This window comes from Chiloscyllium punctatum, chromosome 5 (assembly GCF_047496795.1).
Source record: "Chiloscyllium punctatum isolate Juve2018m chromosome 5, sChiPun1.3, whole genome shotgun sequence".
Taxonomy (NCBI): Eukaryota; Metazoa; Chordata; class Chondrichthyes; order Orectolobiformes; family Hemiscylliidae; genus Chiloscyllium; species Chiloscyllium punctatum.
In genome coordinates, this window is record NC_092743.1 from 45,530,808 (window position 1) to 45,555,598 (window position 24,791).

At 40.0% G+C, this 24,791-nt stretch overlaps 1 protein-coding gene across 2 annotated transcripts in view; it reads right to left on the reverse strand.

Moving 5' to 3' along the window:
- Window positions 1-24,791, reverse strand: part of LOC140477040 (neural-cadherin) — a 261,541-nt gene that overhangs the window by 55,780 nt on the left and 180,970 nt on the right. For both annotated transcript variants that reach the window (XM_072570203.1, XM_072570202.1), the window contains exons 16-22: window positions 24,277-24,420; window positions 17,151-17,434; window positions 10,455-12,072; window positions 7,253-7,346; window positions 6,230-6,414; window positions 3,837-4,069; window positions 1,686-1,963 (exon numbers count right to left, since the gene is read on the reverse strand). In XM_072570203.1, the coding sequence (XP_072426304.1) occupies window positions 1,686-1,963; window positions 3,837-4,069; window positions 6,230-6,414; window positions 7,253-7,346; window positions 10,455-12,072; window positions 17,151-17,434; window positions 24,277-24,420 (2,836 nt within the window). The remainder of the gene's footprint in view (window positions 1-1,685; window positions 1,964-3,836; window positions 4,070-6,229; window positions 6,415-7,252; window positions 7,347-10,454; window positions 12,073-17,150; window positions 17,435-24,276; window positions 24,421-24,791) is intronic.

A 24,791-nucleotide genomic window follows, 5' to 3' on the forward strand; every position in this document is an offset into this window, starting at 1 on the left:
ATCCAATTTCAAATCTAATCTGCTTCAGAGATGCGGTGTCACATGCCTGAACAAGCTGATAAAAGTAACTGTAATAATGTGGCGAGTAACTCCCATCCTGACTCCTGTAGCCTGTCCACCATCTACAAGCCACAGGTTAGGAGTGCGATGGAATACTCCTCACTCGCCTGGCTGGGTGCAGTGCAAACAACACTCAAGAAGCTTGACACCATCCAGGACAAAGCAGCCTGCTTGATTGGCACCACATCTGCAAGCATCCACACACACCACCAGTGATGCTCAGTAGAAACAATGTGTACTATGTAAAAGACACTCTGCAGAAATTCACAAGACAGCACCTTCCAAACCCACGACCATTTCCATCTAGAAGGACAAGGGCAGCAGATGTACGGGAACATCATAATCTTCAAGTTCCTCTCCAAGCCCCTGACTTGGAAATATCGTTCCTTCACTGTTGCTGGGTCAAAATCTTGGAATACCCTCCCTAAGGGCATTGTGGGTAAACCCACAGCAGGTCGACTGCAACAGTTCAAGAAGGCAGCTCTATATCACCTTCTCAAGGGCAACTAGGGACAGGCAATAAATGCTGGCCAGAAATGATGCCCACAGCCCACAAATGAATAAATTGAAAAAAAATTAAAATTGACATGGGATGTGCATTTATAAATTAAAGGGAACCCAAAAACATACAAGAATGGAAATAGAGTGACCAGAGGGATAGTGAAAGGGACTGCAAGCAGGGATAAGCATTTATCAGATATAAAACAATGATGCCCTTCAGACTGTACATATCCTTGTGGGCAGAGTGGGTTCCGCCTTCCTTTCCCACACTGTTACTCTTTCTCATTCCATTACTGTAAATCTTGTTGAACTCCCCATTCAACATGGCCCAAAGTGAGTAGGCACACTATTTAAATAAAGGTATTTAACTTAACTGGTTACCTCAGTTATTTTGTCTTTAAATATGATTTAATTGGGGCTTAAACCTCTTTCTATGAATATTTCAGGTCAAATTTGTTTTGTGTGTGAGTAGCAGATTTGCTAAAAGGATGCTGAAGGGCATAAGAAGTAAGAGTCTGAAAGTATTACTGAACACGGGTCAATGGTAACTGAAATTATTTAAGTCACATAAATCTCTCCAAATATTCCAGTTTTCAGTTTGATCCTTTAACTAATAGCTAGCAGATTACATCATCACAACAACTGGAAATACTGTAAGATACAGAGAGCGAAGCTGCTTAACTTCACTTGAGCTATAGCACAGCAGAAATTTCTGACTTCAGTAGTAACATGAAACAATTGCACATCTATGAACTTATACCCTGCTGATTAATTGAGATTGTTGACTTTAATTTTCTAGCCTTGCGTCTTCCTTGATATCAAAGGGAGATCTGTGGAGGCCAACGATACCAAATTCAAACTTACTGCAGCGAGCAGTGTCCAGTAGTATTGATAGCAATCATCTATAGTTTACTTTGACAGTGTATGACTTCAGCAATATGGAAAGATTAGAAGATTGGTCTTATTTATGTTACAATGTTGCTACTCCAGAGTTGCCTCCTGCAGCAGGTCAAAATTTGAGACATTTTTAATTTTTACTGATAGTACAATAGCTTTAGCAAAGATGTCAACTAATCAGAGATCAAACCAATAGAGAGGTCAAAATGCAAAACGCATTTACTTACCTGAAGCCCAAATCAGTATCAATACAAGTGCCGCCATTTAGACATGGATTAATTGGATATGAGGAACAAGACAACCTCTGCCTTTCCCGAGCTTCACAGACACATTGAGCAGTAGTGGATGCTGTTATGGAAACTAGGGAAAAGTTTCCAGCACTCAGCACAGTTGGAGTTGGGCTAAAAGTGGTGCTGCTTGTACAGCCAGGAGCCGTGCCACAGTTTGCATTCACACATGCGTCCACAGCAACCTGGGATATGCTGACATTTAAAATAACCTCTAGCTGCAATAAAAGAAAAACTACAATGTTAAATGTATATTAAATACGAGATGCGTTAAAAATTAACACAAATCACAACATTCAAAATCTAAACAATGTTATCATGAATGACGCAAAACAGAAGTGCAGCTATGGGTTTTACCCCACTAGTTTTTACCCTTTGTCTTCTTGACCTGACAGAGATGACATGGGAAGGTGTTAAAGGGAGGTGAGTCTGTTTCCCTTTTTGATTAATTTCACACTGAATTCTACACTCCTGGTGACCAGCTGCAGAACATTGGCAAGGGGCAAGGCGAAGAGCATTGATTTTCCCCAGAGATTAGAAAAAGCTAACTGTAAGGAAATCTTAAAGAGCACAAAGCCACTTATAAAGGGGAAAAACTAATGTACAACAAGCATGTTGGAATTTTGTTGCGACGTTGCTGTCAAATCCTCTTAGGTAAGAGTTGTTCACATTTATAATCCACTCAATATGAAAAATAAATCTCTATTAATATGTGAAATAACTCCACAGAGGTCAGTATCCCGTTACAAAGTCACCCTTTATTTACAAATGTACAATCCTGGAATTTGGTCCTGCCTCATACAGAGGGCAGGCATCAGAGTATTGGTATCTCTGACACTCACCCTTTTTATTTCAACCAGGTCTCCCTGATTGGACCAGATTAACAGTCCCGTCAGGGAACTCATATTCTATGAGGTCCAGCTGCCTGACTTCATTACAATCACTACTATATGTCTTTGGGTTAATATGTTTCCCTTTGCCTAGCTAGAAGTTCAATAATGAATCCACTCATCATACTGACTGGTGCTGTGCAGCAATATCATGCTGAAAGCAGCATTGATTGCTTTAAGGCAAGATGTCTGCTTCCACCTTCGAGAAAGTTCTGTCTTAAGGAGTTCCTAATTAATCTGATGGCCAGCAGTATCAGATAAGAGTGGGGTTCAGGGTGAAAACCCTCAATGAGAGGGGTTTTGTCAGGACCAGGATCATCTCCAAGGAAAGTCTTGAAGGAAGATCAATTCAGATCAAATCTAATTAACCTGCAGTTAACCTAACCTGACTATCTACAAGGGAACTACTTTAAATTGCTATATGTTGTTTTCAAGTTTTGGTAATAAAGTTGTTGGGTTTGTGGTGAAATTTTGTCAGTTGCCAACCATAAGATTAGTTGCTTGGAGCCTTAAGCTGTCATGTGTGATGAGTTTTTCAGAGGGAAAAACTTCCCAAATTTGCACTGCGAACTGGAAATCCTAGCTGCTAGCCGTACATAGTGGAAAGCAGAGAAAGTACCATTGAAGTTAATGGGTGGAAATTTAGGATGATTGCTGTTTCTAGTGTGAAATGTCGATCAGTGGGTTCCTCATTGACGGCAGTAATTCTGACAATTATCTCAGAGTTGTTTGCTAAGAATCCTTCTAACCAAATGCCAAAAAGATAAAGAATATGGCAACACAAAGTGACAGAAAGGCGTTGGTGCATGTTCTGATAGCTGCTTTTAACACAACCATTTTTGTACAACAGTTCTATTCTCCAGAGAGCTGTGAAAGCTCAGTCTTTGAGGATGTTGAAGGTAGAGATTGATAGATTTCTGATTACCAATTGTGTACAGGGCTAAAGGGATGGAGTGGGTAAAAGACATTGACCTGTTTGATCAGCTGTGATTGTCCTAAATGGAAGGGAAAGCTCAACAGGCTGAAAGGCCTATTCCTGTTCCTTTCTTCATATGTTCTATGTTCCCCATACAGCAGAATATCCCCAGCTGATAAAATGATTGGATTTGAAAATGTGTGTCATTGGGAACCTTTATGGGAAATAGCTGTATAGCTTTGACTAAAATAATGACATACTTCATAAGTTTCAGGAGGTACGTACCATGGCTTTAGAAGCTGCCACATTGCCGTTCATTTTTTCAGCCTTGTAAAATGGAGACCCTTGTGCTGCATACCAAACGTCTACTTCTCTAAACTGGCCATTCACATTCACAACACTGAAAATATGAATGTTATCCAGCTGTGCTGAAAGAATTTCTGATAAAACTCTCCTTAGCTTGGTGTATTTGCTCTCGGCAGCAGCTGACTGGGAGATAAACTCCTCTGCTGTGGTATCTGTTTGAAAAAAAAATCAATTTTGCTTAAAGAGTACATTCATAAGTTAACTTGTTTAAACTGTCACAACATGAATCTTATTAAGTTCTAAGCTTCACCACTATTGAAACTCATAATAATTATAAATGATATTTCCTCATGAAGTCTTTTCAAAGTGTAACAGTTAACAAAGAAGCATAGAGTATTTTCTAGTTAACAATGTCAGCAATAATCAGTCTCAGAAACTAAGAACTCAACAGCTGACCTTAAAACTGCTTGTTCTGGATCAGACATTCATTTCATTCAAACAGCAGAGGTTGAATTTCCATTTTATTTGTATTTTTAGAAAAAGTCCATAAGGTGGATATAGTTTCTGAATGAGGGAGCAAGAGAACATTTAGCAATGCCAACAAAAATCAGAATGACACTTGTCTAATGGTTCTATCTATTATCCAGACAGAAGTGTCTGAGGTGAATGACTATCACTTGAAGCTAGATGTCTAAATCTGTGGTATAATGAATTGCTTTCTTGAAAGGCAAAGCTCCTAAATAGTTAACCACATATACTTTCTGAGATTTGTATGAATTAAGGTTTCCCTACAGAGCAATAGATATGATGAATAAACCTCCAGCTGAAGCAATGGATCAATGCTGATTGATTGCTTTAATATGAGCTGGATGAATATCTAAAGAATATTTGTATGGGATTACTCCACATAGATAAATACTGAGATAGTTGAATATTACGAACATTGTGGTTACTGAGCTTTGGAGATGATGGAACTGTCAAAAAGTAATTGTCAAGATTTTTAAAATATTGAATACAAGATATTTTGCAATTTCCATGATTTCCCTTCAGAGTACAGGCAGGAAATCCTTGTGGAATGTCTTCTTAGCAAATTGAAGAGGCTGGATAGATTGCATAATATAATTATAAAATAAGAACACAAGAACTAAGGTTAGCCCCTTGAGCCTGCTCTGCCATTTAATGTGATAATGACTGAACTCATCTCATCCTCAACTCCATTTTCCTGCCACTCCCCATAACCGTTTAATCCCTTCCTAATTAAAAATCTGTCTATCACTTCCTTAAATGTATTCAGTGACCGGAGTCCACCACTCTCTGGAGTGGTGAATTCAACAGATTTATGACCATTTGAGAGAAGTAATTACACCTCATCTCTGTTCTAAATCTGCTACCCTTTAGCCTAAAACTATGACCTCTTATTCTAGATTGCCCCACATGGGGGAGTATCCACTCTACATCGACTTTGTCATTCCATTTAGCAGTTGATACACCTCAATTTGGGCTCCTCTCAATCTTCTAAAATTTACCGAATATTGGCCTAAACTATTCAATCTTTCCTTATACGACAGACCTCTCACCTCTGGAATTGATCTTGTGCTTGTCTGAAATGCTTCCAATGCAATTACATCCTTCCCCAAGTAAGGGGACCAAAACTGCACACAGTACTCCAGATGCAGTCTCACCAATGCCTGGTACAATTGTAACAACACTTCTCTACTTTTAGTAAGATAGAAAGTGCTGAAGAAACACGATGGGCCTGGCAGCATCTCCAGAGAGAAAAACAGTTTATTCAAATCCAGTTTACCCTTCATCACAACTACTTTTATGCTTCATTCCTTTAGCAATAAACTCCAAAATTCCATTTGTCCTCTTTACAAGCTGCTGTACCTGCATACTGGCTTTCAGTGATCTATTGATATCTATTTCTAAATTTCATTTTTTCATTGCAACATATCTTCCCACCTATTTTAGTGTCATGTGTCAATTTTTACTATTGTACATTAATTACTGTCCAAGTCATTAATATTAGTTTATACAAGCTATCAGGAAGAAATGACTAGATGGTTAAATGGTCTTTCTCATTTCCTTATGTTCATATACATTTAAGAAATTCTTTTAAGAAAAGAACCTCACCTGGTCTGGCTTTCATTTGACTTCAGACCCACAGCAATGTAGTTGATTCTCAACTGCACTCCGAACTGGTCAATCAAGCCACTCGGTTGTAGCGAATTGTTACAAAGCTAAATGATATGGCCTTCAGGGGTTCAAGAAGGTAACTCCCAGCTCAGAACCCCCCGTATTATTTTATTCATCAGAAAATTATATTAATGTTTCAGTTAAATGCACAGTGCAAGGAATGGTTAGATTCTCACCAGTCAGTCTAAGTGAGCCAGCATGATGTGTGGCATCCTCTTCCAATTCTTTGACAACAACTTTTATTGTTGAAATTACATCTGGCCAGGTACCATCTGCAACTTTAACCTGAAAGTTATACACTCCAGAGGGTGTGTCTTCAATAATATGCAGCGAACCAGAATTTTCATTGAGGATAAAATTTCTGAAACAAATTTGCACGTGTTCATAATTAATTAATTAATAATGCTTAATTATTAATATAAATTTTAATGTAAAAACCTAAATTTAGCGTTATGTATTCTCACACTACTCTGAGCTGGCATTTGTTGGCTCAGGTTCCAACAGGCCATCATCTCGTGCGTTGCTGAGTTTGACTGTATTTCCAAAAGTGGAGGTTAAACAGTTCTTTTTAGGAACAATAGGGAAAATTATCACATGAGCCAACCTGGACAACTTTCAATTCCAATAGGATTGTCCAATCTAAAATCAAGTAGATGGGCTAGAAAGAGTTACACACACAGTTACAAAACTGTGGACAATGCTGCATACACCTAAATGGAGCTATGGATATATCAAACCACAAATCCTCAGAGATGCAGGTGGACTTGTTCACACACTGAGGAACTTTGAAGTGTAATGATTAGAACTGAACAGCATTACTTCAGATTCTTGTTACTTAGACCAATACACCAAAAGTTGGATTACCAAACAGTGGATGAGTGAGCATCTGGCTTCCAGTTGGTGAAAACAATTAAAACCACCCTCAGGAAGGTTTTGAGCATACCTACTATCTGTAAATGCTGTGTAGATACATGGAAGTTGATCTTAAAAATGTTAAAATGAGTAAATGTTTTACAGTGAAACTTGAGTTCCACTTCTGTGGTGTGAAATTACACTGTGGGATATCAACACACAAGAATGATTTTATAACAATACTGTACTACACAATGTGATATCATTTAATTACTTATTTTCTTGTTCAAAAGCACACAGACATAGGGACATATACATGTGCACACACACAATCCAGACTTGCTTACCTTGGAGGTAGTCCTTCAAATCTGTATCTTTTATCATCCCAGTCATCTAGATCAGGCGCTTGTACCTTGCCTAGCTCAGTAGTACCAAGTAGACCTAATATAAGCAACACAGCACACTATTTCAGAGACCAATTATTTTCTAAAATAAGACTCTTGGAGATCATAAATACATTCATAATTAAGGTTTCCTGGCTTTCAAAAAGTATAGCATTCAGAGATTTAATGCACCTTGTCTTAATTTCCAGAGTTTAGAATAATGCATTTTCAAAATAAATTCAAATTACCCACAGAATCAATAACTTGAGACTGGCCATCCACCATTTTTAGAAAACTAGATCGTTTGAAAAATTTGGGAGGGATGATGTTGCAATTGAAACGTCACTGGACCAGTGATCCATGAGACCTGGGCTAATGTTCCGAGACACACCTCACCACTGCAGTTGATGGAATATAAATCCAATTCATTAATTAATGAATATAGAATTGAAAGCTAATCTCATAGTCTAAGATAAAGATGACCATGAAACTATGAATGATTGTGGTTAACAAACCCATCTGGTTCACTAATGTCCTTTAGGAAAGAAAATCCTTACCCAGTCTGACTTTCACTTGACTCCAGGCCCACAGCAATGTGGTTGATTCTCAACTGCACTCAGAATTGGTCAATCAAGCCATTCGGTTGTAGCAAATCATGACAGATAAGCTAAATGAGATGGACTTCAGTGGTTCAAGAAGGTAACCCCCACCCCAGTGTCTCAAAGGCAATCAGGGATAAACAACAAATGTTGGCCCGATCTGCTACACCCACATATGTGAAAGATTTAGAAAAACATCTCTGATTTTGCTACTTTATTCGTCCACATCTTGGAGATTAGCGCAGTGGCTAGTATGGTGCAGAAGGACACCCAACGTACAAGCGTACTGTACAGGCTGTGATAGTTATGAAAGGTTATCTCCTAACCTTATGCTTGATCAAGATCGGTACCTATCAAGCTACATAACCACTTGCAACAGAGTAAGATTGTATTGTCCCTTGCAGACTATGGCTAATCCCTCCACCCTTCAAGGTTTCAAAATATAATAGGATAATACTGCATAGCTTTTTGAACCTCATCCAAATGGTTATTTTTCATGTCTGAATGTTGTCAAAAAATCATAACATTACTATCACAGTTGCCAATGACCAGTGCAAATGTACAACTGGACATGTAGAGATTAGTAGAGATTAGTGGAGTGAAGGAGTTTTCAGTAAAGATCAAGAACCTAATACTGAATTTAAGAGATATGATATAAGTTAGGTGGGACAAGCCTAAAACAGAGTTATAAATTGTTTGGTATTTACTGCACAGAAACAGGCCATTAGACCTTTTAGGTCGAAATCAATATTTATGCTTCACTAGGGGGCATCTGTCCCAAATGTAACAGAGAATCAAGGTGCAAAAAGGAGGAAAAACGTTGTACATGAGGAACACTGTATTTGACAAACCAATCAAACTGAAGGCAGACAATTCACCAGAACCAAGGGATTTAAAGGAATTGGCTGCGGAGATCATAGAAACACTGGTAGAAGTATTCTAGAACTCACCTGAGTCTCGGATGGTTCCAACTGGTTAGAGAATTGCTAATGGGATGTCCCTGTTCAAAAGGGAGGGAGAGAGAAAGTTGGAAACTATAGTCCAGTTAGCCTGATATTTGTCATTGGGAAAATGCTAGAGTTTATTATTAAGTAAGAAATAGAAGGACATTTAGAAAAGCTTAACACAATCAAACAGAATTTTGTGAAAGGGAACTCATGTTTTACAAATTTACTAGAGGTCTTTCAGAACAAGTAGAGTTAATAAAGGGGAAACTTGTAGACTTAGTGTATTTGGAGCTGTAGAATGCATTTAATAAGCAACCATATAAAAGATTATTAAACAAATTATGAGCTTAAAGTATTGAGGATAAAGTATTAGCAGGATTGATACCATACTATGTATGGTTAATACACAGAAGCCAGAAAGTTTGCATTTAATGGATCTTTTTCTAATTGGAAAGATGTGCAGTGCCACCAGGATCAATCCGAGGACTTCAATTATTTACCATCTAATTATAGACTTGGAGGAGATGCAGACTATAGTGATCCAAATGTGTGGATGATGCAAAATTAGGAGGGAGGGCATGCTGTGATTTGGACATTAAAGGTTGATACTGTACATTTTTGGTTCCTGTATTGAAACAAAAAGGATAGAGCTGGCATTGAAGGCAGTTCAAAGCAGCTAACTGAGTTGATCCCTGGGATGAATGGATTGAGTTATCAAGAAAGGCTAAACAAGTTGGGCCATCATCACTAGAGTTTAGAAAAATGAGAGGTTAGATTAGATTCCCTACAGTGTGGAAACAGGCCATTTGGCCCTACTAGTTCACACTGAACCTCCAAGGAGTAACCCACCCAGACCCATTTCCCTCTGACTAATACACCTAACACTATGGGCAAATTTAGCAATTCACCTAATCTGCACATCTTTTGGATTGTGGGAGGAAACCAAAGCACCCGGATGAAACCTATGCAGACATGGGGATAATGTGCAAACTCCACACAGAGAGTCGCCTGAGGCTGGAATCAAACCTGGGTCCCTGGTGCTGTGAGACTGCAGTGCTAACCACAGAGCCACCATGCCACCCATGATCTTGTTGAAACATACAAGATCCTGAGTTTTCTTGATAGGGTAGCTATTGAGAAATGAATCCACTCGTGGGGGAATCAATCTCAACCTCGGGGATATAATTACAGAATAAGGGGACATTCATTTCAAACCCCTTTAGATATAAAGGATTTTCTTCTCCAAGAGGGTAGAGAATATCTGGGAATGTCTCCCCTAGAGAGTTGAGGAGGCTAGATCACTGAAAGCATTTAAAGAAGATGGACATAGTATTCTGAAATGTCAACGACTTGAGGGCTATGATAATCTGGAACAAAAGAGGAACTGAGGCCAGCCACCCATCAGCCATGTTATGTTGAAAGGCAGAGCAGATTTGAGGGGGAAAATGGCCTTCACCTGCTCCGATTTCTTATGTAAAGGGTAATTACATTCTTTAGGAGGCAATGGCAACTATTGGTTTTAGCAAGTCCATCCTGGTATTCCTCATAACTATTTTATCTAAGAATGATGGACATTGTCTCTGTGCAGATCACTTTGCATTTTATGGAGAAACTCCTTACCGTTGTAATTATAAACCAGAAATTCCATAAAACCAGCTGAATGGGGATGATCGTTCAGATCTCCAATGGTGATGGTTAAAGTGTTTGTGGAACTCATGGGTGGGAATCCACTGTCAGTAATAATCACCGGCAGGTAGAAGATCTTTTGGTCCTCTCTGTCAAACATACGGAGTGCTGTGAGACCAGCGCTGCCGTTGCCAAAGTCTTTCAAGGCGAAGTCAGCAGAATGGCTGTCTTGAGTTGATAAAGTGAATGAGAAGGGTGCTCCATTCACTGGGCTATCTTTGTCTTTGGCATACATCAATGTTGATGTTTGATTGAACTGGATTACTTGAGGTGCAGCTGTGTTTTCCCAGACAATCGGTGTATAAAAGGCATCAAATTCTGGCCCATTGTCATTGACATCAAGCACAGTTAAAACAACACCTGCACTCCCAGTTAGAGCTGGACTTCCCAGGTCAGTGGCCAGCACCACAAGGTGATGCTGTGGCATTAGCTCATGATCTAGAGCACTGGCTATGGTTACCCATCCATTACTGTCAACAGAAAACTGCCCATGTGGATCTGAATCTCCAGTGATGTTGTAAGTAAACTTTCCATTCTGGGCAGAATCCAAATCGACAGCTGTTACTTGGACAACTCTAGTGCCAATGAAAACATCTTCCAGCAGTGGATCAGCTTCATAAAGCTGTGGAAAGAAGATTGGAGTGTGATCATTGTAATCCTCCACATCAATGATACAAGTGGCTATACTATAAAAGTCCACATCTTCAGCTTTAATAGTTAAATTGAACCTTCTCTCATGAGACTTCTCATAATCCAGTTTTTTCTTTAATTTGATTACACCAAATTTCTTGACTTGATTTGTTTCAATGAAAAATTTATGATCTTCATCGCCATCTATGATACTGAAGGTCATCAGGGCATTCTCTCCCTCATCCATGTCAGTGGCAGAAACAACAAGAATCTCAGTGTGGATCTCAGTATTTTCAGAAACCTTTGCTCTGAAGAGATCTTGTGTGAAGACTGGAGCATGATCATTCACATCTGTAACCAAAATGGTGGCTGTCCCTGTTCCTGTCAATCCACCTCCATCTCGAGCTTCTATCACAATTAGGTATTTATTTTCTTTCTCTCTGTCCAGGGAACCCAACACAGTGTATATAGTTCCAGTGGAAGAATTGATGGAGAACAGGTTGAGATTAATTTCATTTCGAACATTCTGGATTATTCTATATATTAACACAGCATTTTTCCCAGTCTTGGGGTCATCTAAATCTGTCGCAATCATCTCCATAATAGAAGTGTCTGCTGGGGAGTTTTCTGGAACATATCCAATGAAGCAGCCATCAAAAGCACATAGAAAGAGTGGCAGATTGTCATTTACATCGAGCACCTCAACAATTACGTCAGAAAAACCAGTGAGACCTTCACCATTTTCATCAGTGGCTAGAACAAGGAAGCGCCAGATGGATCTTTCCTCGCGGTCTAACTTTTTTCTTGCATAGATTTTGCCAGTAAGCTCATCAATGGTAAATTCACTGTTAGTCCCCTGGCCATGAAGGGAATAACGTAAGGCATTCTGGTCTGCTCCCTGGTCTGGATCAGTAGCTGAAACCTGCAGACATCGAAGAAAAGTACGATGATCACTTTGAAGAGAATCATTATTCCCATAGAGATACCAATCCCCAGAACTAATTAAATCTGGTAGCACTTTTAGAGTACAGTACAGAGCAGTACTGATAACACTGATAACAAGAACAATTGAATGGTCCTGATTCCCAACACTCAATGTATGCACTAATTCCTGAAGAAAGCTAATGGTTCCAATTACGAAAGTGATTTTTTTCAAAGTCAAATAAACTTTTTGTTCATTTTATTCCAACTTCATTTCTTTACTTTATCTTCCTCAAAACACACAGACTGCAGTTAAAAATACAAGGTGACACATCACTCTGGGCATCTGTCAATACCATCTGAGCCACTAGGGTATCCATGGGGTGTAATTTAATCAGTAATGTAGTTTCCCTACTGAGAGGAAACATCTGATTTTTGGTCAATGCTTCATAATGGAAACACTGTGAAATCACCAGGTGAGGAAGTATGGGTATGAATTGAAATGCTTCTGCTAGTTAGAATTTTCAAAATAGTTCATTGCTTGCAGTACTTTATATTTAGCCTTCAAAATATTATATTGTCAGAAGTAACTTGTTAACTTGCACACGATCTATGTCAAGACTTTGATTGATTCGACACTGGATCCAAATCTTCTATCATTTTGTTCATTAGCTCCAATATAATCAGCTAATTGGCATTTTCAAAAGTCTTTAAACAAATTTTGTTTTAAAAGTCATAAATGTTCTAAATTGAAATAATTTGAATAACAGCTTGAACTCCAAGAAACTGATAACAATCTCATCATATTGATGGTTCCACAACATCAGATCCTCACTTGTTTTTCAAATCTATTAGTTTCTTATAGAGATAAATTATTTGTGACAAACTATGGCATTGAAGGGTTTCCTAAAATTAGTCTTCCCAATCAATTTTATTTACTGGAGATCAACATAGATTTATTAACTTAAAATAAGCTAAGGTAGGATCATAGGATTTCAGTTCGTAGGAAGTGGAAAACAACATTTAAATAGTGACTACCTTTACAAAGATCCTGTAGCTAGTGAACTAAACTTTAGGGTGGAATATCTGGAATATTGTGTGCAGTTTTGGTCTTCTTATCTGGGAAGGATATTCTGGCTATAGAGAGAGTGCAATGAGGATATATGAGACTGATTCCTGGAAAGGCAGGATTGATGTATGAAGAGAGACTGGATCATTTAGGAGCAAATTCCTGAGAGTTTAGTGAATTGACAGGAGGGATCTCACAGAAACCTATAAAATTCTACAGGACTAAATAGGGTAAACACAGGAAGGATGTTCCCAATGACAGTGGAGTCCAGAACCAAGGGCCAGAGTTTAAAGATACAGGGTAGGCCTTTTAGGGCTGAGATAAGGAAAAGTTTCTTGATCCACAGAGTGGTGAGCCTGTGGAATTCTCTGCCATTGAAAGCAGTTGACGGAAAAACATGAATGTCTTCAAGAAGGAATTGATATAGCTCTTAGGGCTAAAATGATTAAAGGGTAGGGGAAGAAATTAGGAACAGTTGAACAGTCAGCCATATTCATTTTGGATGGCAGAGCAGTTTGAAGGCCTGAATGGTCTACTTCTACTCCTATTTTTGACGTTTCCATATTTCAAATCTTACACAGGCCTATGGTGAAATATGTGACAAAGTCAGACAAAATGCCTTGAGGCCTGTTTTGATATCCGGAGCATTTGGCTCCATCTTTTATGCTATTGATAAATTGCATAGCAATTTTCTCTCTCGGCAGTAGTGCATTGCCAATGACCATTCATGTTAAACATCTTATTGATGACACAATTGAACTCATCAATATTTAGCTTTCTATTTTATCAAACTTGCCAGGCAAGCGATATGTCAAGAACTTTCAACATGCAAACCAGAGCAGGTACCTAGCAAATTTACACATTGCTTCAAAGGACATCCATATTGGACACTGAGTACTAACATCTCAGGATACACTCCATGGACACTGGCCACATGCACCTCACATCCACAGACAATGGTATCTTGAATCATAGAATACCTACATTGTGGAAGCAGGCCATTTGGCCCATCGAGTCCACACTGATCATCCAAAGAGCACCCCACCATCCTATCCCTGTAACTCTGTATTTCCCCTGCCTAATCCACCCTAGTCTGCACATCCCTGGACACTGTGGGCAATTTAGTATTCCAATCCACCTAACCTGCACATCTTTGGATTGTGGGAAGAAACTGGAGCACTCGGAGGAAACCTAAACAGACACAGGGTGAATGTGCAAATTATACACAGACAGTCGCCTGAGGGTGGAATTGAACCCAGGTCTGTGGTGCTGTGAGGCAGCAGAGCTAACCACTGAGCCACTATGCCACCCAAATCTGACATGTGCCAGCCTCTAGCAACCCTCAAGGCACACCTCCAATCCACTTACCAGGATGTTTCTGCACATCAACTTCTAGCTACACATGCAGCTATCTTTGTAATGCTGCTAAAAGGACACTATATGCTTAGGCACCTGTACCATAGACTGGACAAGGCTACGTTTCTGTCATATCGATCGCTCACTTCACCTGAATGATCACAGCATCCCTGCCTTGCATTGCCTTGCTTTATCTTTTTGTGTTGTGCACCCTCAACCAGTGTTACCAGGCTCAAATTACTTCAGTATTGCCTTGCAGTTTTACGTAGACATAAAACGAGTGAACTTGTCATGGTTGTCAGCAGCAGTCAAGAGCAAATGAGTAGGCAGCACAATAGATAACATGCAAGGTCAGTGTTGTCTGGGGTTGGTGGGTATTACAGATAATTGTGAGAGTGGTGGAACATGAACCTTGCTGAGTTGTGGGCACAGCAGCAGAGATACACTGAGGGGAGGTATCAGATGTACCACCTACACCTATTGGTATGGATAAAGACATTGACCTTCTTCCTACAGTGCTATGGATTCCTCCAGATCACTGAGATTGTTGTAACCTAGGTGGCAATCTCAGACCAGGCTGTCTTGATCTGATATCATGGCCTCCACTGCTAGTTCTAGGGAAGAGGAAATTTTGTGCCTGCACAACCCTGATCAACAAGGCCTCAAGGCTACTGCCTGCAAAGTGGGGTGCCAGTTTCCCCATCTGCCACATCCGTGGCAAATGTCAGGAACTGTGCAGGGTGACTGCAGAACTGGCACTGTCTGTCCAAGTGCACAATGCAATTTTTTAAAAGTTTGCAGAGATGTCTGATATTCGCTGAGTGACAAATAGTTCTGGGACTGACACGTGGCAAAAGTGGAGCAGAATCAGACAAAAGAGTCACCATAGAGGAGGAGTAGGTAATGAGTCTAGTAAGATACAGCTAGAAATCTCACTGGGCCTCCAAAAAATTAAATGGAACTCAAACTGAGCCAAAAATAAGTGACATTCAACCCAAAGTGTTTATGTTGAATCTTTATAAATGATTGATACATGGCTGTGAAATAGATGATCTTGGGTTTACTTTCGGGATGGAAATGTCATAAATAGCTACAAACAGCTCCTTTGATATTAGGGAAAAGAAACTAGAGAAAATTGATCTCTTTTCACAATGCTGCTGTAGATCAGATAAAACTACGAAATGTTACAATGGGTTTGAATAAGGCAATAAAAAGAAAGTCAATTTCTGATAATTAATGATTTGCTGACTTGAATGCATCACCAAAGAAAAAGAGAAATGTGAAGAGAATTTTAATTTGGCAAGATATTAGGGTATGCTATTTTGTTGCTACCATAAAGAAAAATATTTTATATCTTGTTAGGTCATAATGAGAAGACAATCTATATAACCAAAGTACCAAGCAATGCTATTCAATCCTGATCCTTTGTCCTCTCAAACTGATATTGCACTTCATCTTGCTTTTCTTAATCCTCTTGTTATGTCCTAGCTTCAGGCTAATCTTTTCTGTAACCTACTTGAATCCCTCTCTCACAGAACCAAAATTCCCATAACCAAATTCAGGAATGACACTGTGACTCTAACTGTGGTGAATTGTTCATCCTGCACATTTCCACAGGTTTTGATACACTGTTCACATTAGCTTTGTCAAGTGTCCATCCTTGTTGTTCAGGTTACACAGGATTGAAGCAAGATAGTGAGTAGTAAGGTACAGCCACAACTATATTTGCTGAATCTTTAGTTGCTCTCACAACTACTATTTTCTACTATCTCACAATAGTTTCATTTTATGATTCAAAACAACCCTTTATTCATTTTGATCACTTTTCAGCCCATCTAAGAGCATCTTTCTCATTTATATTGGCTATTGATTACCATTATGCTCTCATTATTTGAAGTATTTTAATCAATCCATTCAGACAAGTGATGATTTACATTTGAAGCAGGTGGGACTTAAATCTGCGGTTTTTGGCTCAAGGGTAGTGATACTACTATTGTGACCCAATAGTTTTTACACATGATTTTAGTGTCTTAACTTGATGAAGAGAATGTTGATCATGACATTTTTTGTGAACATTGGAAGGAAGTAATCACAGTATTTACTATTTGTGCATATACTTTCTATCTCACTGTTCTCTGCATTTCTGTGATCATTTCCTTTCTTTACAATTTTATGATTTTTTAATGATTCTAATTATGAGAATTATTTTCTGCTGAATTTTGTACTGGCAACAAATCTGACCTTCTTCGAACCCTTTTCACTTGACAGCCTGAGAGAGAGAGGTGATGGAAAGAGAAAGAGAGTGGTGGTAGAAAGAGAGAGAGAGAGAGGTGGTAGAAAGAGAGAGAGAGAGAGGTGGTAGAAAGAGAGAGAGAGAGACAGAAAATAAAATAAACGGAGGATTAAGATAGGGATAGAGACACAGAATGCAAGGATTTGGGAAACCTGACAAAGACAAGTCACATCTTGATACGTGACTTGAAATGGCCTAGATACGTGGACTAAATTCAAATTATGATTCACAAAGATGCAAGGACAGTGTTTTAATCTCCATCAACATCCAACTCCAGTGGCCACATTTTCAAAATAACTTTCACTTCACGCTTTAAATTACAGCAATATTATTATCCACATGGTAATACAAACATTCACACCTGTAAGACAAGAACTGGAAGGTCTACAAGCTCCTCCATAATGCTGTCGTGATACTCATTCTGTGTGAAGATTGGTGCCTCATCGTTCTTGTTGATGACATTGATAATCACTAACGTTTGGTTTTCCCACTTTCCGTCTGAAGCCACAAGCCTCAGCTCATAGTGTTGTTCTTGTTCATAATTTAGTCGTTGAGCAATAAAGATCGTTCCAACTTCTGGCTCCACATCAAACATTCCTTTAACATTCCCTGAGGTGATCTGATATCTCAATTTTGCATTTGCCCCTGAAATGAAATGAAGACAAAAAAGAATGCAAATTTTCTTTAACATTTTGTTAACTTGTCATGGTGTAAGAATTTTTATCAGGGTTTCCTATTTGATGTCTTCTAGTTTTTATATTTGCAACACTTCACCATAAAATCACCATTTCACTTTTCTAAGGAATATTTAAACGAGCTACGAGTGGATCTGTCTTGAAGCTACAATGCATTCACTGTGCCATTCTTCCTAAGTACTGGAATATTAAAGCAGTGAGCTATATTTTTCCTGGCTTTTTGATGGAGGCCATGGAGGTAGGATTTGGCAGAAAAACGGGGAGAAGACCTACTTTCCCCAGTCCATTCCTGATGCTGCAGAACCTTCCTGGAATGGGCTGGAAATCGGATTGCATGCCCACTCCACAAGAACAGGCAATCGACTACTGTAGTTAAGGCCCTAAACAGGAAATGATTTTACAGTGTTTATGGTATTTAACCATTGGAATATTTGTTCACTTGCATAAAGGCTGTCATTGCCTTCACAGGCCAGGGGAATTATTTGAGTTGGAGGGCCAGTGCGAGTGAGGGCAACATTTATAAGAAGACACAATTTCAGCCACAATAGGAATATAGAAAATAAGAACAAGACAAAGTCATTTGGCCATTCAAGCCTGCTCTGTTTTTCAATATGGTCATGGCTGATCATCCAACTCAGTTCCCTATTTCTGCTTTCTCCCATACTCTTTGATCCCTTTATCCCTAAGAACACTATTTAACTTCTTCTTGAAAACATTAAATGTTTTGGTCTCAATTGTTTTCTGTGGCAAAGAATTTCTCAGGTTCACCACTGTCTGGGTGAAAGATTTCTCTTCATCTAAGTCCTAAGTGGCCTATCCTGTATCCATTACCCCTCGTTTTGCACTTCCCAGTCATTGGAACCTCCTTTCTGTGTTTATCTTTTTCTAGATTTCTACAAGACCCTCCCCCCTCAATTCAGACTAAACTCCAGTGAATACAATCCTTACTGATCCAGTCTCTGTTTCTACGTTAGTCCTGCAATCCCAGGGATCAGTCTGGTAATCGTCACTACACTGTTTCCATAACCAGAATATCCTTCCTCAGATAGAGAGATCAAAAACTGCACACAATATTCCAGGTGTGGTCTCACGTGGGCTCCATACAGTTGTAGAAAGACCTCCCTCTAATGAAAGAGTCACCGAGACTCAAAATGTTAGCTTGCTCTCTCTCTCCATGAAGGCTGTCTGACCCACTGTGAGTTTTGGTGCAGGAAGATATCCTTGTACTTGAATTCTCCCTTTATGAGGTCCAACATACCATGTACGTTCTTCAATGCCTGCTTCACTTGAATGCTTACTTTCTGTAACTTTCACCCTCTGAAATGGCCAAGTAAGCCACACAGTTGTACCAATTGCTACAAAATCTCAACAAAGAAATGAAAGCAGACGGAGTACCTGGCATCAGCCTAGGCACCGGAAAAGACAACAGCAGAAACAGCTTTGTCAATTCTGCAAGATTAACATCTGAGGGCCAGTGCCAAAAGTGGGAGAACTGTCTCACAGCCTAGTTAAGCAACAGCCTGACATAATCATACCTTACAGACAATGTCCCAGACATCATGGTCACCATCCTGGATATGTCCTGTCCCACCGACAAGACAGACCCAGCAGAGATGGCGGCACAGTGGTATACGGTCAGGAACGAGTTGCCCCGGGAGTCCTCAACATTAACACCAGACCCCATGAGGTCTCATGGCTTCAGATTAAACTTGGGTAAGGAAACCTGCTGATAACAACATACTGTTCTCCCTCAGCTGATGAATCAATACTCCTCCATGTTGAACAATACTTAGAGGAACCATTGAGGGAAGCAAGGGCACAGAACGTACTATAAGTGGGGGAATTTCAATGTCCACCATGAACAGGGGCTCAGCAACAGCACTAATGACCGAGCTAGTCAGGTCCTAAAGCACATCACTGCTAGACGGGACTGCAGCAGGTGGTGAGGGAACATGAGGGAAAAACGCACTTGACCTCATCCTTAATAATTTGCTGGCTGCAGATACATCTGTCCGTGACAGTAGCGGTAAGAGTGACCACTGCTCAGTCCTTGTGGAGACAAAGTCCCACCTCCACATTGAGAATAACGTTCATCATGTTGTGTTGCACTATCACCAGCTAAATGGGGCAGATTTTGAGCAGATCTTGCAACTCAAAACAGGCATCCATGAGTGACTGTGGACCATCAACAGCAGCAGAACTATATTCCAGTACAATGTGTAACCTCATGGCCTGGCTTATCTCCCACTCAACCATTACCATCAAGCCAGAGGACCAACTCTTGGTTCAATGGAGAGTGCAGGAAGGCATAATATGAGCAGCACCAGGCATTCCTAAAAAATGAGGTGTGAAGCTGGTGAAGTTACCAAAAAGGATTGCATGCCAAATAGCAGAAGCAGAAAATGATAGACAATTCTAAGTGATTTAACAATTAATAGATCAGATCTGAATTCTAGTCTTGCCACATTCAGCTGTGAATGGTGATAGATCATTAAACAACTCACTGGAGGAGGACCAAAAGAGAAAATGCTGTAAAATCTCAGCAGGTCTGACAGCATCTGTAAGGAGAGAAAGGAGCTGACGTTTTGAGTCTAACTGACCCTTTGTCAAAGCTAAAAAAAGGGAGAAATAGGGAGGTATTTATACTAGGCTGAGAGAAGGTGAGTCATGGCTCCAGAAGCAAAGATAGCAATAAAGAGGTGATAATGACAGTGCATTGAGAGATTATAGGGAGATTAGGAGCTGTGAATGACCAAGGCTGAAGCCAGTGCTGTGTGACAAAATATGTGAGGGATGGGGGGTGGGGGGGGGGGGGTGGGGGGTGGGAGGTCGGGGGCGGAAATGGGTGATCAGAGGCAAAATGGAAAACAGGGGAGAAGGGTAGCAAAGGGGGAAGAGAAGAGGAAAAAGGTGATGACAGAGTGGGGAGCGAGAGAAGAAGAGACAATCAAGAAATAAGAGGTACAGAACAGTGAAAAAATATTTAAAAAGTAAATAAAATAAATGAAATAAAATTACGGAGCAGAAAGAAAACAGAGGGGTCGAGATGGGATAATCATCTGAAGTTGTTGAATTCACCGTTGAGACTGGCAGGCTGTAATGTGCCTAATCGGAAGATGAGATGCTGTTCCTCCACGCAATGCAAACTGGAGCCATGACTCACCTTCTCTCAGCCTAGTATAAATACCTCCCTATTTCTCCCTTTTTTTAGCTTTGACAAAGGGTCAGTTAGACTCAAAACGTCAGCTCCTTTCTCTCCTTACAGATGCTGCCAGACCTGCTGAGATTTTCCAGCATTTTCTCTTTTGGTTTCAGATTCCAGCATCCACAGTAATTTGCTTTTATCACTGGAGGAGGAAGTTCACAAATATCCCTATCCCCAAGGATGGAAGAACAGTGCAAAAGATAAGGCTGAGGCTTTCACAGTAATCTTCAGCTAGAAGGGGCAAGTGGGTGATCTCCACCTTCCCCAGTGGTCGCCAGCATTACAGATACCAGTCTTCAGCCAATTATACTCATTCCACGTGATCTCAAGAAATGGTCAGAGGCACCAGATACTGCAAAGGCTATGGCCCTGACAACATTCTGGCAATAATATTGAAATCTTGTACTCCAGAACTTGCCTCTCCCCTAGCCAAATTCTTCCTGTACAGTTACAACACTGGCATCCACCCGACAATGTGGAAAATTACCCAGGTATATCATGTACACAAAAAGCTGGACAAATCCACCCAGGCCAATTACCACCCCATCAGTGTACTCTTGACCATTAGTAAAGTGATGGATGGAGTCATCAATAGTGCTCAGCTATAACCTGCTCAATGATGCCCAGTTTGGGTTCCACCAGGGCCACTCAGCTCCTGACCTCATTACAGCTTGGTTGAAACAAGGACAAAGAGCTGAATTCCAAAGTGAGGTGAAAGTGACCCCCTAACATCAAGACAGCATTCGACTGAACGTGGCATGAAGGAGTCCTCACAAAACTAGAATTAATAGACATCAAGGCAAATGCTCCACCTTTTGGAGTCATACTTGGCACATAGAGAGATGATTTTGGTTGTTGGAGGTCAGTCATCTCTGCAGGAATTTGTCAGAGTAGTGTCCCAGGTACAATTATTCTCAGCTGCTTCAATAATGACCTTCTTTGATTTATAAGGTCAGAAGTAGAAATGTTTGCCATTGGTTGCACAATGTTCAGCACCATCCGTGACTCCTCTGATATTGAAGTGACCCATGTTCAAATGCAACAAGATCTGGACAATATCCAGGCTTGGGCTGAAAAGTGGCAAGTAACATTTATACCACATAAATGCGAGGCAATGACTATCACCAATAAGAGACAATCTAACGACCATACCTTGACATTCAATGGTGTTACCATCACTGATCTCCAACTGCCAACATCTTTGGGGTTACCATTGACCAGCAACGCAACTGGACTCTTAAACACAGTGATGACAAAGGCATTTAGGAATATAGACAGTAACTCATTTCCCCAAATCCTTTCCACCATCTACATGGCACAAGTCAGGAGTGTGATGGACTGCTCCTCACTTACCTGGATGGGGTGCAGGTCCAACGACACTCAAGAAACTTGACACCATCCAAGAAAAAGCAGATCATTTAATTGGCACCACATACACAAGCATCCACTCCCTCCACCACTGACACTCATTAGCAGCAGTGTGTACTATCTACAGGATGCAGAAATTCGCCAAAGGTCCTCAGGCAATACCTTCCAAACCCACAATCACTTCATTCTAGAAGGACAAGGGCAGCAGATCCATGGGAACACAACCACCTGCAAGTTCACTTCCAAGCCACTCACCATCCTGACTTGGAAATATATCTTTGGTTCTTCAGTGTTGCAAGGTTAAGATCCTGGAATTCTTTCTCTTAGCACATTGTGGGTCACCCACAGTGCACAGACTGCAGCAGTTCCAGAAGGCTGTTCACTATCACTTTCTCAAGGGCAGTTAGGGACGTGATATAAATGCTGGCCAGCCACTGACATACCACGTCACACAAGTGAATAAAAATAACAGGAATAAACCATTTGGCTCCCTCGAGCTTGCTCTGCATTCAATTTAATCATGGCTAATCGGACATTCCTCACATCCACTTGCCTGCCCTTTCCCCATAATCCTTGATTCCCCTACTGATCACAAATCTGTCTGTCTCAGGCTTAAATGTACTCAAGGACCCAACCTCCACACCTCTTTATGGCAGGGAGTTCCACAGACAATAAACCCTATAAGGAAAAAAAAAGTATTCCTCATCTCAGTCTTAAATTGGCACTCTTTTATTCTGAGATTATGTCAATTGGTCCTAGACTCTCTTATTGGAGAAAACATCCTCTCAGCATTTACTCGGGTCAAGACCCTCAAGGATCCCTCCATGTTTCAATTAGTTCATCTGATTCTTCCAAATTCCAATGAATTGAGTTCCAATTTGTTTAGCTTTTGCTCATGAGATTGGGAATGATCCTAATAATGCTTCCCTGAACTGCCTCCAATGGAATGATATCTTTCCTAAATAAGGGGACCACAACTGCTCACAGTACTCCAGATATGGTCTCACCAATATTTTGTACATCTTACAGTAAAACTTCCCTCTTCATATACTGCAACTCCCTTGAAATAAGAGCCAACATTCCATGAGCCTTCCTGTTTACCTGCTGAACCTGCGTGCTAGCTTTCTGTATTTAAACCACAAGTACCACCAAGTCCCTTTATTTTGCATCTTTTTGCAGTTTTCCTCCACTTGAATAATACTCTGTTCTTTTCTTCTCCCTTCCAAATTGAGCACCTTCACATATACCCGCATTATAACATTTGCCAACTTTTTGGCTAATTGCTTAACCTATCACAACTCTTTTAATCTCTCTCATAACCTGCCTTTCTATTAATTGTTGTGTCATCTGCAAATTTGGCTTTTGCTTTTGCATTTGCATTTGTACATTTGCTTTCTTCCTCCAAGTCACTAACATATATTAGAAATGGTTTACTTATGATACAAACAGGTGAGCCACAGAGACAGAGTCCCACAACACAGTGAAAGCTGCAATAGCTATAACTTGGCAAATGATCTGTATTTAAATTTCTGGATATAAGAATGAAAGTCCTACATAATTATGACGACCATTCTCAGGCAGAATTAGTGAATGATATTTGATTACGTTACAATCTATAACACACTTTGTAGCAACAGTTTAAGAAATAGATGATACAGTCACCCTTAGTTTCTCTCCAAATATTTGATCCCAGCACTCTCTAATTTTCTGACATTGATCACTCTGTAGCAGATTTGAAACCAATCAATTTATGCATGATCAGTAAGTGATGAATTAGGAATCCTTTGTACTGTTGCACTACTGCTGGTTCACCATATGGTGGAACCAAATCTCAAGAAGTCATTAAAGATTCATTTATTGGTGCAATGACACCCACGCTCCTCAGTTTATTTTAAAGTCCCACTCACAAATGTTCTTGTTTTTAAATCAAGAATAGGAATATATTGTGCTGTAGGCACTGACATAAGTAGCAATTCATGTGAGATAGTGAATAGGACACCCGCTTATTTGACTTTGTGAGCGTGTGGTATGGAGAGGACTTGCAATTGACAAGATCAACCCTTTTTTTGCCCACTTCACTTTATTCCAATGTGGCTCACCAGGCAGCAATCAGCAGCATTGCCTGTGACTGATTTTATTCTGGAACACCATTTCATTTGTAGGCACCTCCTTTCTGTGAAATCACATATGAAAGAATTGCATGATACAAAAAGACGTACCTTCATCTCCATCATTTGCAGAAACAGTGATAACAACAAAGCCAATGTCCTTGTCCTCATCTATGTTTATTGTATAGGTTTCCTGTGGGAAGGCTGGTGCATTGTCATTCACGTCACTGACAAAAATCCTCACATACGCTGTATCTGTGAATAGAAAAATGTCCACTCACTTTTAAAGAGTTCATAGAACGTAATGAGGAAACATAGAAATATCACTGAGTATTTGCCATATGTAAGTGTGTGGTCTACTGAAGTTTAAATTCACAACAAATTCGGCAATAGGAACACAATACAATAGAATTCTGTGTCACATCTGGAAAGTGCTGAAAAATGTTTTTAATGCCAAGCAGGCAGCATTTGCCAATGGGATGATTTTGTACAGTATAGCCTGGATGATCATTTCTTCAAGGTTCAGCTCTGCTCCTGTGATTATTGAGCAGAACAATGGCCTGAAGCGAAGAACATCACAGGGAGTGAAGAAAATTGGTCAAAGCAAAGTAAGTAACATGAGTTGA